Source organism: Perca flavescens, chromosome 8 (assembly GCF_004354835.1).
Source record: "Perca flavescens isolate YP-PL-M2 chromosome 8, PFLA_1.0, whole genome shotgun sequence".
NCBI lineage: Eukaryota > Metazoa > Chordata > Actinopteri > Perciformes > Percidae > Perca > Perca flavescens.
In genome coordinates, this window is record NC_041338.1 from 31,758,014 (window position 1) to 31,772,146 (window position 14,133).

The 14,133-nt window shown below is 46.2% G+C and overlaps 1 protein-coding gene across 1 annotated transcript in view; it reads right to left on the reverse strand.

Moving 5' to 3' along the window:
* Positions 1–14,133, reverse strand: part of cep290 (centrosomal protein 290) — a 61,696-nt gene that overhangs the window by 43,251 nt on the left and 4,312 nt on the right. Inside the window, exons 8-18 of the mRNA XM_028584925.1 lie at positions 13,843–14,025; positions 10,237–10,326; positions 9,388–9,510; positions 8,318–8,441; positions 7,151–7,323; positions 6,642–6,804; positions 6,397–6,497; positions 6,236–6,302; positions 5,394–5,506; positions 4,724–4,799; positions 4,392–4,525 (exon numbers count right to left, since the gene is read on the reverse strand). Coding sequence (XP_028440726.1) covers positions 4,392–4,525; positions 4,724–4,799; positions 5,394–5,506; positions 6,236–6,302; positions 6,397–6,497; positions 6,642–6,804; positions 7,151–7,323; positions 8,318–8,441; positions 9,388–9,510; positions 10,237–10,326; positions 13,843–14,025 — 1,347 coding nt within the window. The remainder of the gene's footprint in view (positions 1–4,391; positions 4,526–4,723; positions 4,800–5,393; positions 5,507–6,235; positions 6,303–6,396; positions 6,498–6,641; positions 6,805–7,150; positions 7,324–8,317; positions 8,442–9,387; positions 9,511–10,236; positions 10,327–13,842; positions 14,026–14,133) is intronic.

Genomic DNA, 14,133 nt, shown 5'->3' on the forward strand with positions numbered 1-14,133 from the left:
ACACACACACGCACCCACCACCAACTGTGCGGTAGGACAAACTCTCTCCACTTCCACAGTGGACCAAACTGAACTGAAACAGAATTGAAGTGACTGAGAACGGGGGAAATTCGAACTTTAAATCACAGCTGTGAGTTTTGTTTAAATTTTTTATTTTTCTACTTACCCGGGTAAGATTTGTGTAATTTTAAAGTGTTTAAATTTTATATGTTTTGCTATCCTTCCCACACTTGTAATAAAAGGGAAGCGATTTTGTTTCTCAAAGAAAGCATAACTGTGTTTGAATCATTCCTGGCGTATTGTTTGGTTAATCCTGGGCTCCGTAGTCGAACATAGAACTTCTGATCCCACTGGCCATAATTAATCATTTTATAGAGTAATCCATTTCTGCTCCCCACCCCTAAACGGTTACACATGATATAAAAAACAAATAACATTTAACATGAACGTAATGCCTCTCCGGGAACCATCACCCTGTCGTGGTGGAGAGGGTTGTGTGTCTTTATGAACCTGAGGGCTGTGTTGTCTGGAGCTTTGTGCTCCTGGTAGGGTCTCCCAAGGCAAAATGGTCTCAGGTGAGGGGCCAGACAAAGAATGGTTCAAAAGCCCTATGAGTGACCGAGGTAGAGATGGAGTGACCCTACCCGGAGGAAGCCCGGAGCCAGGCCCAGATGGTGGGCTCGTCAGCGAGCGTCTGGTGGCCGGGTTTGCCACGGAGCCCACGCACCCGACCGCTGGGGTCGGGTGCGCTGCCACATGGGTGGTAGTGAAGGTCAGGGGCCTCAACGGACCACACCCGGGCAGAAGACGCTGGCTCTGGGGACGTGGAATGTCACCTCTCTATGGGGTAAGGAGCCGGAACTGGTGCAGGAGATGGAGCGCTACCGGTTAGATCTGGTGGGGCTTACCTCTACACACAGTCTCGGTTCTGGAACCATACTCCTGGATAGGGGTTGGACTCTTTTCTTCTCCGGAGTTGCCCAGGGTGTGAGGCGCCGGGCGGGTGTGGGGATACTCACAAGCCCCCCGGCTGAGAGCCGCTACGTTGGAGTTTACTCCGGTGGACAAGAGGGTTGCCTCCCTACGCCTGCGGGTTGTGGGGGGGGAAACTATGACTGTCGTTTGTCCATACGCACCAAACAAGAGTTCGGCGTATTCAGCCTTCTTGGAGACCTTGAGTGGAGTCCTGCATGGGGCTCCAGTGGGGGACTCCATTGTTCTGCTGGGGGACTTCAACGCGTGGGCAATGATGGAGACACATGGGGAGGCGTGATTGGGAGGAACGGCCTCCCTGATCTAAACCAGAGTGGTTTCATTGTTGTTGGACTTCTGTGCTAGTCATGGATTGTCTATAACAAACACCATCTTTGAACATAGGGAAGCTCATAAGTGTACTTGGTACCAGAGCACCCTAGGCCAAAGGTCAATGATTGATTTTATAATCGTTTCATCTGATCTGAGGCCGTATGTTTTGGACATTCGGGTGAAGAGAGGGGCGGAGCTGTCAACCGATCACCATCTGGTGGTGAGTTGGGTCAGGGGGTGGGGGAAGACTCTGGACAGACCTGGTAAGCCCAAACGGGTAGTGCGGGTAAATTGGGAACGTCTGGAGGAAGCCCCTGTGGAGCTTTTCGTGCATCCCTGTGGAGGCTGGGGGCATTGAACCTGAGTGGACAATGTTCAAATTTTCCATTGCTGAAGCTGCGGCGAGGAACTGTGGTCTTAGGTGCCTCAAGGGGCGGTAACCCACGAACACGGTGGTGGACACCGGTGGTCAGGGAAGCCGTCCGACTGAAGAAGAAGTCTTTCCGGGATATTTTATCCCGGAGGACTCCGGAGACAGTTGCAGGTTACCGAAGGGCCCGAAGGAGTGCAGCCTCTGCCGTGAAAGAGGCAAAGTAGCGGGTGTGGGAGAAGTTTGGAGAAGACATGGAGAAGGACTTTCGGTCGGCACCAAGGTGCTTCTGGAAAACTGTTCGCCACCTCAGGAGGGAGAAGTGGGGAACCATCCAAGCTGTGTACAGTAAGGATGGGACACTGTTGACCTCAACTTAGGAGGTAATAGGGCAGTGGAAGGAGCACTTTGAGGAACTCCTGAATCCGACTAATAAAATCTATGTTAGAGGCAGAGCTGGAGGATGATGGGGTATCGTTGTCAATTTCCCAGGTGGAAGTCACTGATGTAGTCAAACAACTCCAGATGTGGCAAAGCCCCTGGGATTGATGAGATCCGTCCAGAAATGCTCAAGGCTCTGGGTGTGGAGGGGCTGTCCTGGTTGACACGCCTCTTCAACATTGCGTGGAAGTCTGGGACAGTGCCAAAGGAGTGGCAGACTGGGGTGGTGGTTCCCCTTTTCAAAAAGGGGGACCAGAGGGTGTGTGCCAATTACAGGGGTATCACACTTCTCAGCCTCCCTGATAAAGTCTACTCCAAGGTGCTGGAAAGGAGGGTTCGGCCGATAGTCGAACCTCAGATTGAAGAGGAACAATGTGGATTTCGTCCTGGTCGTGGAACAACGGACCAGATCTTCACTCTCACAAGGATCCTGGAGGGAGCCTGGGAGTATGCCCATCCGGTCTACGTGTGTTCCGTGGATTTGGAGAAGGCGTATGACCGGGTTCCCCAGTAGATACTGTGGGAGGTGCTGCGGGAGTATGGGGTGAGGGGGTCTCTTCTCAGAGCCATCCAATCTCTGTACAACCAAAGCGAGAGCTGTGTCCGGGTTCTCGGCAGTAAGTCGGACTCGTTTCAGGTGAGGGTTGGCCTCCGCCAGGGCTGCGCTTTGTCACCAATCCTGTTTGTAATATTTATGGACAGGATATCAAGGCGTAGTTGGGGTGGGGAGGGGTTGCAATTCAGTGGGCTGGGGATCTCATCGCTGCTCTTTGCAGATGATGTGGTCCTGATGGTATCATCGGCCTGTGACCTTCAGCATTCACTGGATCGGGTCGCAGCAGAGTGTGAAGTGGCTGGGATGAGGATCAGCACCTCTAAATCTGAGGCCATGGTTCTCAGTAGGAAACCGATGGAGTGCCTACTCCAGGTAGGGAATGAGTCCTTACCCCAAGTGAAGGAGTTCAAGTACCTTGGGGTTTTGTTCGCGAGTGAGGGGACAATGGAGCGGGAGATTGGTCGGAGAATCGGCGCAGCGGGTGCGGTATTACATTCAATTTATCGCACCGTTGTGACGAAAACAGAGCTGAGCCAGAAGGCAAAGCTCTCGATCTACCGGTCAGTTTTCGTTCCTACCCTCACCTATGGTCATGAAGGCTGGGTCATGACCGAAATAACGAGATCTAGGCTACAAGTGGCCAAAATGGATTTCCTCAGGAGGGTGGCTGGCGTCTCCCTTAGAGATAGGGTGAGAAGCTCAGTCATCCGTGAGGAGATCGGAGTAGAGCCGCTGCTCCTTTACGTCGAAAGGAGCCAGTTGAAGTGGTTCGGGCATCTGGTAAGGATGCCTCCTAGGCGCCTCCCTAGGGAGGTGTTCCAGGCACGTCCAGCTGGGAGGAGGCCTCGGGGAAGACCCAGGACTAGGTGTAGGGATTATATCTCCAACCTGGCCTGGGAACGCCTCGGGGTCCCCCAGTCGGAGCTGGTTAATGTGGCTCGGGAAAGGGAAGTTTGGGGTCCCCTGCTGGAGCTGCTCCCCCCGTGACCCGACACCGGATAAGCGGACGAAAATGGATGGATGGATGGATGGATGGATGGATGGATGGATGAACGTAATGCACTTATCTCCTTGAGTATTAAATGCAGTTAGGTTAAATGTTATGTTCCCTTAGTGGCATTTTATTAAAACTACAGACCTAATATTACAGGATGTGTAAGCCTTATATGTGTAGCCGAGGACATTTCACAAGGGACAATGGTTTTATCAGTGCCAAGAGAACAGAAAACAGAAAAAGATGACACAAAAACTGACAGGCAAAGTACCAGGTATAGTTTATGAGAGATTTGCCAAAACTCTAAAGATATTTGACTATAAATACAGGTCTGAACAGCCAAAACCTGAAGATGGATGGAGAGTTTGTTTTTCCGTGAAGCAGTGTGAGAATAAAATGTAATCTATTAATCCATGTTATTTTGTAACCTGCTTGTTATATGTTCTATGTGCCGCTGTTGTCTCGCCAGGACACTGTTGTACAAGAGATCCTTAATGTCAGCAAGGCACTTTTCCTAGTTAAATGAAATCATATGGACCAAACCTTGAACAACTAAAGGAAGCAATAAATACAGTAGAAACAAAATCTTGAAGAATAAGCTGATCAAAACCTGTTACTAGTCATGGAAAAAAAAAAAAAAAAAAATGGCTATAAATGACACTTTAGTCTATCTTTAAACATGAATCAGTGATTAATGTCAGATTTGGTGCATGGGAGACACTTACATTAGCCAACCTTTCAAGACGGGGAATGTTGATGGCAGAGTCAGATAGAGTGGCCTCTTGGTTAATCCTCATGGCTTGGAGGACATCTTTCAGCGCACCCTCCAGGTCTCTTTTCACTTTTGACAGTTCATCCACTACGAGTACAGGAGGGATCAATGTCAGTGAAGCTGTGACCTCTGATGTACTGTATGCCATTCCCTTAAGTCTCATGTTGTGAAAACCACAATAATAATCCCTGCAGTACATCTTACTTTAAGTGCTGTCAGAATGGAACTGACTCAACTGTAAAAATGTCCATGTGAACTTTAAATGCAAATCAGATGGATACTTACATTTGATGTGAAACTGGGTCTTATGAAATTCCAGCTCCCTCTCCTTATTGCTCAGTTCTTTTTCTAGGTACTCATTCTGCAAAGTTTGTAATCAAAAAGTTAACAATGAAAACCTTTTCAGCTACAGACGCAACATGTATTGCGTTAACTGTACTGCACCCAAACCAGAAACGTCTCTCGGATACTTGAATAATAACTAATCATTCATTGATTTAGTTTGTTGCTTTACATATATTTTCATTTCAACTAGATTTATTGTTTATGCTGTTTTTTTAAGTAACCCCTGAAAGTATTCAACACAGAATACTCTGTGCTGCTTTCTTGACTTACATGACATCATCCGATTCACTTCAAAAATGTATAATACACCTGTACTTTCAGCACTGGTTAAATCAAAAGGTGATGAGTTAATAAAATATTCATCTATAAAGTCCACTTGTTTCTCTTCTATCTTAATTTTTCCCCAATTCTTTCATCATTATGCAATTTAACGGTGTTTGATTTCTTCAGTTTGGTGCATGAATTGTGTAACCACGTCTGTCTAGAAAAGGGAAATTCTCAATCTAAACCATTAAATCTGTGGTTTAATCAGGAAATCGCTCTTCTTTGAAAAACTGGGCCTTGAATGAAGTTGACATGCAAGAAATGACGTTATTAGCCACAAGCTTACTTTGCGTCGCATCTCTTCATCTGCGCAAGTGCTGCTTTGTTTAAGTTGCAGCTGTCCAGTTCTGCTGGGCCTGACATCCTCCTCCTCCAGCAGCAAGCTTGACCGTGGGATCCCTTTAGACACAGCTGATTGTTACTTCAGAAACAGCTAAATGTGACTATTGAACATTTTTCTGTCCATATAACACTTTTAAAAAGGGTAGCAAAATGCTAAAAGGACTACTATAGACAGTTTTGTCCATAGTAAAAGGGCTGAGCAGCGAAGTAGCAAATACTGTTATTGCCAGTATTATTATTCTTCTTCCTAAGAAATCCATGTTCCTGTGCATGGAAACTCACCTAATTTTGCACACAAGTCCAGTCCTGTGCCAAACTTAATCAGTGCAATTTGTGTGCTAATTGTCCAGATGGTGGCGCTACAGCAGCCATCTAAAACTGTAAACTTCAATTTAATAATTTAATTGCTGTGGAGCAGCTATAATTTTGCCCAGGCTTTTTTAGATATCTGCCCTCTAGCCCTTGTTGAAATAAATGTCTGCCTCCTCCCCCATACTATGAGAGGAAAACCTCACTCACTGTCAACAGCTTTAATAGGAACACATTTTTTAAATCAATCATAATTGCATTACATTACCAAGCCAATCAGTGCAGATATTTAAGTGATTGTACAAAACACAAACTAACTTCATCCCTTCAATGTTTAGACAAAGACAGACAACTTTTATCACGAGAGATATAATATCAGACAGACAGATGGAAACACCCTAAAGTAACCCTTTAAAAACATGGCAAAAATGTTAATACAATAATTGGTGTTGTTTAATGCCATGGTTTTTGCATCACCTTTTTCCTTCACAATGCATCGGATTTGTTTCTTTAGCTCCAGTCTCTCTTCTTCAAGCTGTTCAATCTAGAAAGAAATGAAGCAGTGAGGTGGGAGGTGCTCAGTAAACATAGTGGTTATAAAAGCAGTGTATGGTTATAACCTTTTAATTCAACTTTACCTCTTTTGTGAGGACTTGGTTTTCTGCTTTGTACTGGCGTTGTCTTAGATCTTTGGCTCGCCTGAACTCTGTCAGATCCACTTCCTGCTTTGGTTCCAGACCTTATGAGTAAAGAAAATACCAAAAGAAACTAAATTACAATAAATTGCATTTCTCCAGGTCAGTCAGTTTCTAAATAGACTGAGAGATGGGAATACATTTTATACATTTCTTTCTTTTTTTTTCTTTTTTTTTTAAGAACTGACCTAGTTTTTCTCGGAAATCCTCGTTTTCGTCCATGAGGTCATTGATTCTCAGCTCAAGCTGGTTGATCTCTTTGGTCATGGCCTCTGCCTCAAGATCTCTCACTCTAATCTGATTTTTACACTCTTTGATCTCTGCAATGGCTGCTTCCAGGCCATAAGTGCCCTGTAATACAGATACAGAGCAGTGAATAGTAGTCTATCAAAAAGCATGTCCTTTTCCTGCTTTCTTTCTAAACTCGTATGCTTTTTGAGGAAATGAGGATGTGATTAGACATGGTGGAAGACAAACACTTAGCTTGTAGATCCAACAAGCACGTTGATCACACCATAGTCACATTTAGTCTATTAAAAGTGACGATGATCAAGAAAAAAAAACATGTAAGCTTTGCTTCTTGGAATCTAAGCCTCAATTCATTCGATTTGGATTTAAAAATTATTTGAACTAAGCCAAAAGTAAAAATAAATAAATAAATAAACAAAGAGGAAAGACAGACTGTTTGTAGACTTACAGATTCATACTGGCTCAAACGGTTTGAAGCCTCAATGAGTGCTTTGTCTTTTTCTTCAGCATGAGCTTCCACAAGCTTCACCGCCCGCACCGCTTCCACTGCTCTCGTCTCTGCAGCTTCCAGCTTGGTCTTTAGTTCTTCCATCTTTCTCTGCTGTATGTACGATGGTAGGCCTTGGACAAGAAAATCAAAATAATTTCTTAAACTGCAGACAAAAGTGACCATCTGGTGATTGCAGAATATCAGAATGTATTTGCCAGTCCCCCTAGTTCACCTCATAACAAGCATTGGTAACTTTACAGACTTAGATACTGGTACTTAACTCAAGTTCACCTGTATTTAACAGCCACAGAATATGTTAAAAAACAGCCCAATAACATAATAGCTATAGTTCATACTTAATTTAGCAGAAGGCTGAGACTGAACTGACATACGAGATAATTAATGACTAAATTGGCATGTTGGGGTGCTACTACTACTACTAACTTAGATATAATGGTAAACTTGTACCTTTAACAAAACTCTGGCTCATCTCTAAATAGCCACTTAAAGAAAAAGGGACCACAATGAGTTTTTTTTTCTCATCGTTCCTTTAAAATACAAATTTCTAAGGGCAGACACACACTACCTTACTTAACCTGTCCAATGGCGCCTGTATTTTCTGTAGCTTTGGAATCAGTGATTATTTCCATAGTTAAATATTTGTTCAATTCATTCATTGTTGAGTCTTAAACTGTAAAAAAAATAAAATAAGGAAAAGTGGAAAATGTCCATCACGCTTTCCAACAGCCCGAGGTGACATTTTAAAATTGCTTGTTTAGTCTGACTAACTGTCCAATCCCCAAATACATCCACCTTACAATGATATCAAACAGAGAAAAGGAGGAAAATATTAAATTTGAGAAGTGGAAAGCCCCAGAATGTTTGGCATTTGTTTCCCATGGCTAATTCAACAGTTTGTCTATATTTTTTCTCTTTTTTGAGTGTGACATTTTGAAAGGCCCTTACGAATTGTATGAGTTGTGTTAATTTTTGTTAGTTAACATGATTTTTATCAGCTGTGAGAGCAAATTAACTTTCACCTCAATTCAACAGCATTTAGCTGCTGTCTGGGGCTTAAGTTGACCTTAAGTTCATCACAATTGTCTTAAGCAGTTATCCACCCACCTCTGCCTTTCTTTGTGGACGTCTTTAGCTCCTCGATGAGCAGGGTGTGCTTCTCCATTTCCCCTGTGTACTGCTCCACCTGCTCACTCAGTATTTTGATTTGATTATCTCTCTCTTGGACAGCCTTTAGAACATTCACAAACAATTTAAATGTATGAGAATGTATGTGTAAGCGCAGCTTTAGCACACTAAATTATTGGCACTTTCGTCATTAAGTCGATTTATGAAGTTAAAAAAGGGGAGGCTGAGGTTGAGAGGCACAGGGCAATTGAAACTTACACTGCAGAGCTCATATATGACCTGGCCCAGAGCAGCGATAGAGATGGAAGGGAGGACAGGTTGATAAAGCATGTCAAGGCCAAGAGAGAAAGCAGAAAGCAGGAAAAATGACAGATAGATGGAAGAACATAAAAAGACCATCTACACCAAATCTTCTGTTAGAAAGGACATAAATAAAAGGCATGCGCACAACAATGACCTTCCACATTGTAATTATTGTTTTCATCTTGCATATCACCGCTTTCGGGCTGAAACCTTGTATCTTCATATTTAATTGGTTAAATCTGATTCCACAAATCAATGCTTTGGTCACTCTTTATGTCTATATGTGGGTTTAACAAATATTTAAACAGTAACGAGGTGGTTTCGTTTGACTTCGTTGAGAATAATAGATCAATAAAATGTTTTCAAATGGAACATACAAGGTTTTTGCCCGACAGCAAAGATATTTAAGTATGCAGGGCCTGTAAGAATAAAATCTGGAGCACTCTGCTTATATTTAGCTTATTTTACATATTTGCCAAGACACCACACAGATACTGCTTAAATCCTTATGTCCTGCGGCTGTAACTGTAATATATTCAAACATAACCACTTACTGTAGTTATGTTGTAAACTAAGTCAAATAATGCTTTTATTTCTGTCAGTACACTCCCTTTCGATAACATATAAATATCAATTTCCTGTTAAAAGTTATAGTACATCTCTTTCCATTACACTTTTTTTTTTGTGGTGTAAGGTGCTCCAAAATTGGACTACATGAAAGAGGATGAATTCCTCCCCTGACAGACCTGCTGCAAGGCAATGATGTTGCTTTTGTCCAAGTCCAACTGGGCTGAACGCAGCTTGTCCCTCAGATCGCGGATCATCTGCTGGTACACCAAAATTTCATCGTCCTTCCCAGATAGCACTCTCTATGTGTGAGGAAAAGATCATGTCAGCACAATGGGAGGCTCATGATGGTCCTGTAGAATAGTTCAACAAACAGCCAAACTCAGTGTGGATGGTTAAGAAGCATAATGATGTGCACATTTACATGATTTTTAGTCAAGGCAGGTAGGAACTAATGAGCACCAGGACCTAAATCAAGAAAGCAAGTCCCTTGTACGCAATTTCTTTCTGTGCTCCAATCACCTTTTAAGAACTGTGAAGTTTAGGCAAATTAGTCCATTAAACATATTCAAAAACCGGCAGCTTTGTTTGAAACGACAACATCAAGACACTGTCCTCGTCTTAGTAGTTTACTTTGCGACTTTGATGTTTGAATGGATATTGCAAAGGAGCTGTGGAGAGGTGGAAAAGTAGACATTTTCCCTTCTCTTTCTCTTGTTGTCATACTCCCTGCATTTTACCTTTTTAAGAGTAGTTGGTAAATTAAGTACATAGTTCGGTTTTTAATGTCAATAAAATTGAAATAAATTTCTACTTTGTACTATTGGCAAGCAGTTAATCAGTGACAGTACAGCAAATTTCACTCAAGATAGTTTCTGGGCCTTCAGAAAGTACTCCCCACGAACAGGAACTAAATTAAGTCTCCAGTTCATATCGGTCGAAAGGTTTAAAATTCTTCTCTCCTCATTTATTACACATATCTTTTAATTGCATCTGGCTTAAAAAAAAAAAAATTGATTAACACTCACCTTCCACTCCTCCACTTTGGCATTGACTGCTGCCATAATCGGGTCATCATCCTCCGTCATGCTACGAATCTTATCTGTCAACTCACTGATCTGCACATTAAAACACACAACCCATTAAAGCTTCAACAGTGCATTCTTTTGTGATAATAATAATCCAGGTCATGTGTGTGATACCCTTGCATCCATCCATCCATCCATCCATCTTCGTCCGCTTATCCGGTGTCGGGTCGCGGGGGGAGCAGCTCCAGCAGGGGACCCCAAACTTCCCTTTCCCGAGCAACATTAACCAGCTCCGACTGGGGGATCCCGAGGCGTTCCCAGGCCAGGTTGGAGATATAATCCCTCCACCTAGTCCTGGGTCTTCCCCGAGGCCTCCTCCCAGCTGGACGTGCCTGGAACACCTCCCTAGGGAGGCGCCCAGGGGGCATCCTTACCAGATGCCCGAACCACCTCAACTGGCTCCTTTCGACGCAAAGGAGCAGCGGCTCTACTCCGAGCTCCTCACGGATGAGTGAGCTTCTCACCCTATCTCTAAGGGAGACGCCAGCCACCCTCCTGAGGAAACCCATTTCAGCCGCTTGTACCCTGGATCTCGTTCTTTCGGTCATGACCCAGCCTTCATGACCATAGGTGAGGGTAGGAACGAAAACTGACCGGTAGATCGAGAGCTTTGCCTTCTGGCTAAGCTCTCTTTTCGTCTACGGTGCGATAGATTGAATGCAATACCGCACCCGCTGCGCCGATTCTCCGACCAATCTCCCGCTCCATTGTCCCCTCACTCGCGAACACAACCCCAAGATACTTGAACTCCTTCACTTGGGGTAAGGACTCATTCCCTACCTGGAGAAGGCATTCCATCGGTTTCCTGCTGAGAACCATGGCCTCAGATTTAGAGGTGCTGATCCTCATCCCAACCGCTTCACACTCGGTTGCGAACCGATCCAGTGAGTGCTGAAGGTCGCAGGCCGATGATGCCATCAGGACCACATCATCTGCAAAGAGCAGCGATGAGATCCCCAGCCCACCAAACTGCAACCCCTCCCCACCCGACTACGCCTCGATATCCTGTCCATAAATACTACAAACAGGATTGGTGACAAAGCGCAGCCCCCTGCGGAGGCCAACCCTCACCTGAAAAGAGTCCGACTTACTACCGAGAACCCGGACACAGCTCTCGCTTTGGTTGTACAGAGATTGGATGGCCCTGAGAAGAGACCCCCACCCCCCATACTCCCGCAGCACCTCCCACAGTATCTCCCGGGGACCCGGTCATACGCCTTCTCCAAATCCACAAAACACATGTAGACCGGTTGGGCATACTCCCAGGCTCCCTCCAGGATCCTTGCGAGTGAAGAGCTGGTCCGTTGTTCCACGACCAGGACGGAATCCGCATTGTTCCTCCTCAACCCGAGGTTCGACTATTGGCGAACCCTCCTTTCCAGCACCTTGGAGTAGACTTTACCAGGGAGGCTGAGAAGTGTGATACCCCTATAATTGGCACACACCCTCTGGTCCCCTTTTTTTAAGGGGAACCACCACCCCAGTCTGCCACTCCTTTGGCACCGTCCCAGACTTCCACGCAATGTTGAAAAGGCGTGTCAACCAGGACAGCCCCTCCACACCCAGAGCCTTGAGCATTTCTGGACGGATCTCATCAATCCCGGGGCTTTGCCACTGTGTAGTTGTTTGACTACATCAGTGACTTCCGCCTGGGAAATCGGCGACAATCCCCCATTATCCTCCAGCTCTGCCTCTAACATAGAGGGCGTATTAGTCGGATTCAGGAGTTCTGCAAAGTGCTCCTTCCACCGCCCTATTACCTCCTCAGTTGAGGTCAACAGTGTCCCATCCTTACTGTACACAGCTTGGATGGTTCCCCTTCCCCTCCTGAGGTGGCGAACAGTTTTCCAGAAGCACTTTGGTGCCGACCGAAAGTCCTTCTCCATGTCTTCTCCAAACTTCTCCCACACCCGCTGCTTTGCCTCTTTCACGGCAGAGGCTGCAGCCCTTCGGGCCCTTCCGGTACCCTGCAACTGCCTCCGAGTCCTCCGGGATAACATATCCCGGAAAGACTCCTTCTTCAGTCGGACGGCTTCCCTGACCACCGTTGTCCACCACGGTGTTAAGTGGGTTACCGCACCTTGAGGCACCTAAGACCCTAAGACCACAGCTCCTCGCTGCAGCTTCAGCAATGGAAACTTTGAACATTGTCCACTCGGGTTCAATGCCCCCCTCCACAGGGATGCACGAAAAGCTCCGCCGGAGGTGTGAGTTGAAAGTCTGTTGGACAGGGCCTCCTCCAGACGTTCCCAATTTACCCGCACTACACGTTTGGGCTTACCAGGTCTGTCCAGAGTCTTCCCCACCCTCTGACCCAACTCACCACCAGATGGTGATCGGTTGACAGCTCTGCCCCTCTCTTCACCCGAGTGTCCAAAACATACGGCCTCAGATCAGATGAAACGATTATGAAATCGATCATTGACCTTCGGCCTAGGGTGCTCTGGTACCAGGTACACTTATGAGCATCCCTATGTTCGAACATGGTGTTCGTTATAGACAATCCATGACTAGCACAGAAGTCCAACAACAAACAACCACTCTGGTTTAGATCAGGGAGGCCGTTCCTCCCAATCACGCCTCCAGGTGTCTCCATCATTGCCCACGTGTGCGTTGAAGTCCCCCAGCAGAACAATGGAGTCCCCCACTGGAGCCCCATGCAGGACTCCAGTCAAGGTCTCCAAGAAGGCCGAATACTCCGAACTCCTGTTTGGTGCATATGCACAAACAACAGTCAGAGTTTTCCCCACAACCCGCAGGCGTGGGGAGGCGACCCTCTCGTCCACCGGGGTAAACTCCAACACAGCGGCGCTCAGCCGGGGACTTGTGAGTATCCCCACACCCGCCCGGCGCCTCACACCCTGGGCAACTCCGGAGAAGAAAAGAGTCCAACCCCTATCCAGGAGTATGGTTCCAGAACCAAGACTGTGCGTAGAGGTAAGCCCCACCAGATCTAACCGGTAGCGCTCCACCTCCCGCACCAGTTCCGGCTCCTTCCCCCACAGAGAGGTGACGTTCCACGTCCCCAGAGCCAGCGTCTGCTGCCCGGGTCTGGTCCGTCGAGGCCCCTGACCTTCACTGCCACCCATGTGGCATCGCACCCGACCCCAACGGTTCCTCCCACAGGTGGTGGGCCCATGGGATGGAGAGGGAGTGGCTCCGTGGCAAACCCGGCCACCAGGCGCTCGCCGACGAGCCCACCGTCTGGGCCTGGCTCCAGACGGGGGCCCCGGGCTTCCTCCGGGCAGGGTCACTCCATCTCTGCTTAGCTTTTTCATTGGGGTTTTTGAACCATTCTTTGTCTGGCCCCTCACCTGAGACCACTTTGCCTTGGGAGACCCTACCAGGAGCACAAAGCTCCAGACAACACAGCCCTCAGGTTCACAGAGACACACAAACCTCTCCACCACGATAAGGTGATGGTTCAGTGCAGTGAAATGGTAAATGGTGTCAGTTAACTCATCTCAGCACGAAAACATATTTTACAAACCACACACAGATTAAGGGTGGGAACAGAATACAGGAAAAACTGAGGAGGTTATTTACTTGCAGCTTTGCATGGTCCCTTTCTTTCCTGAGCTGGTCCATACTGGAGTCAGTCTGCTGTACAACAATCTTCATCTTGTTGTACTCATCTGTCATCTTCTCCATCTCCCTCACAGACTCCTCCAGACTTTTCTGCATCTGGTCATTCTGTGTCTTCAGGTGTACGTTTTCATCCTCTGCTCGCTAATGAACAACAGATGATACAATGAACTTGATTTATGAATGCATATTTTCAAGTGCTACAAATCACAGGTGTGCTTTTCTTTCGCCAAGGGCCTTGGTGGTTCTATA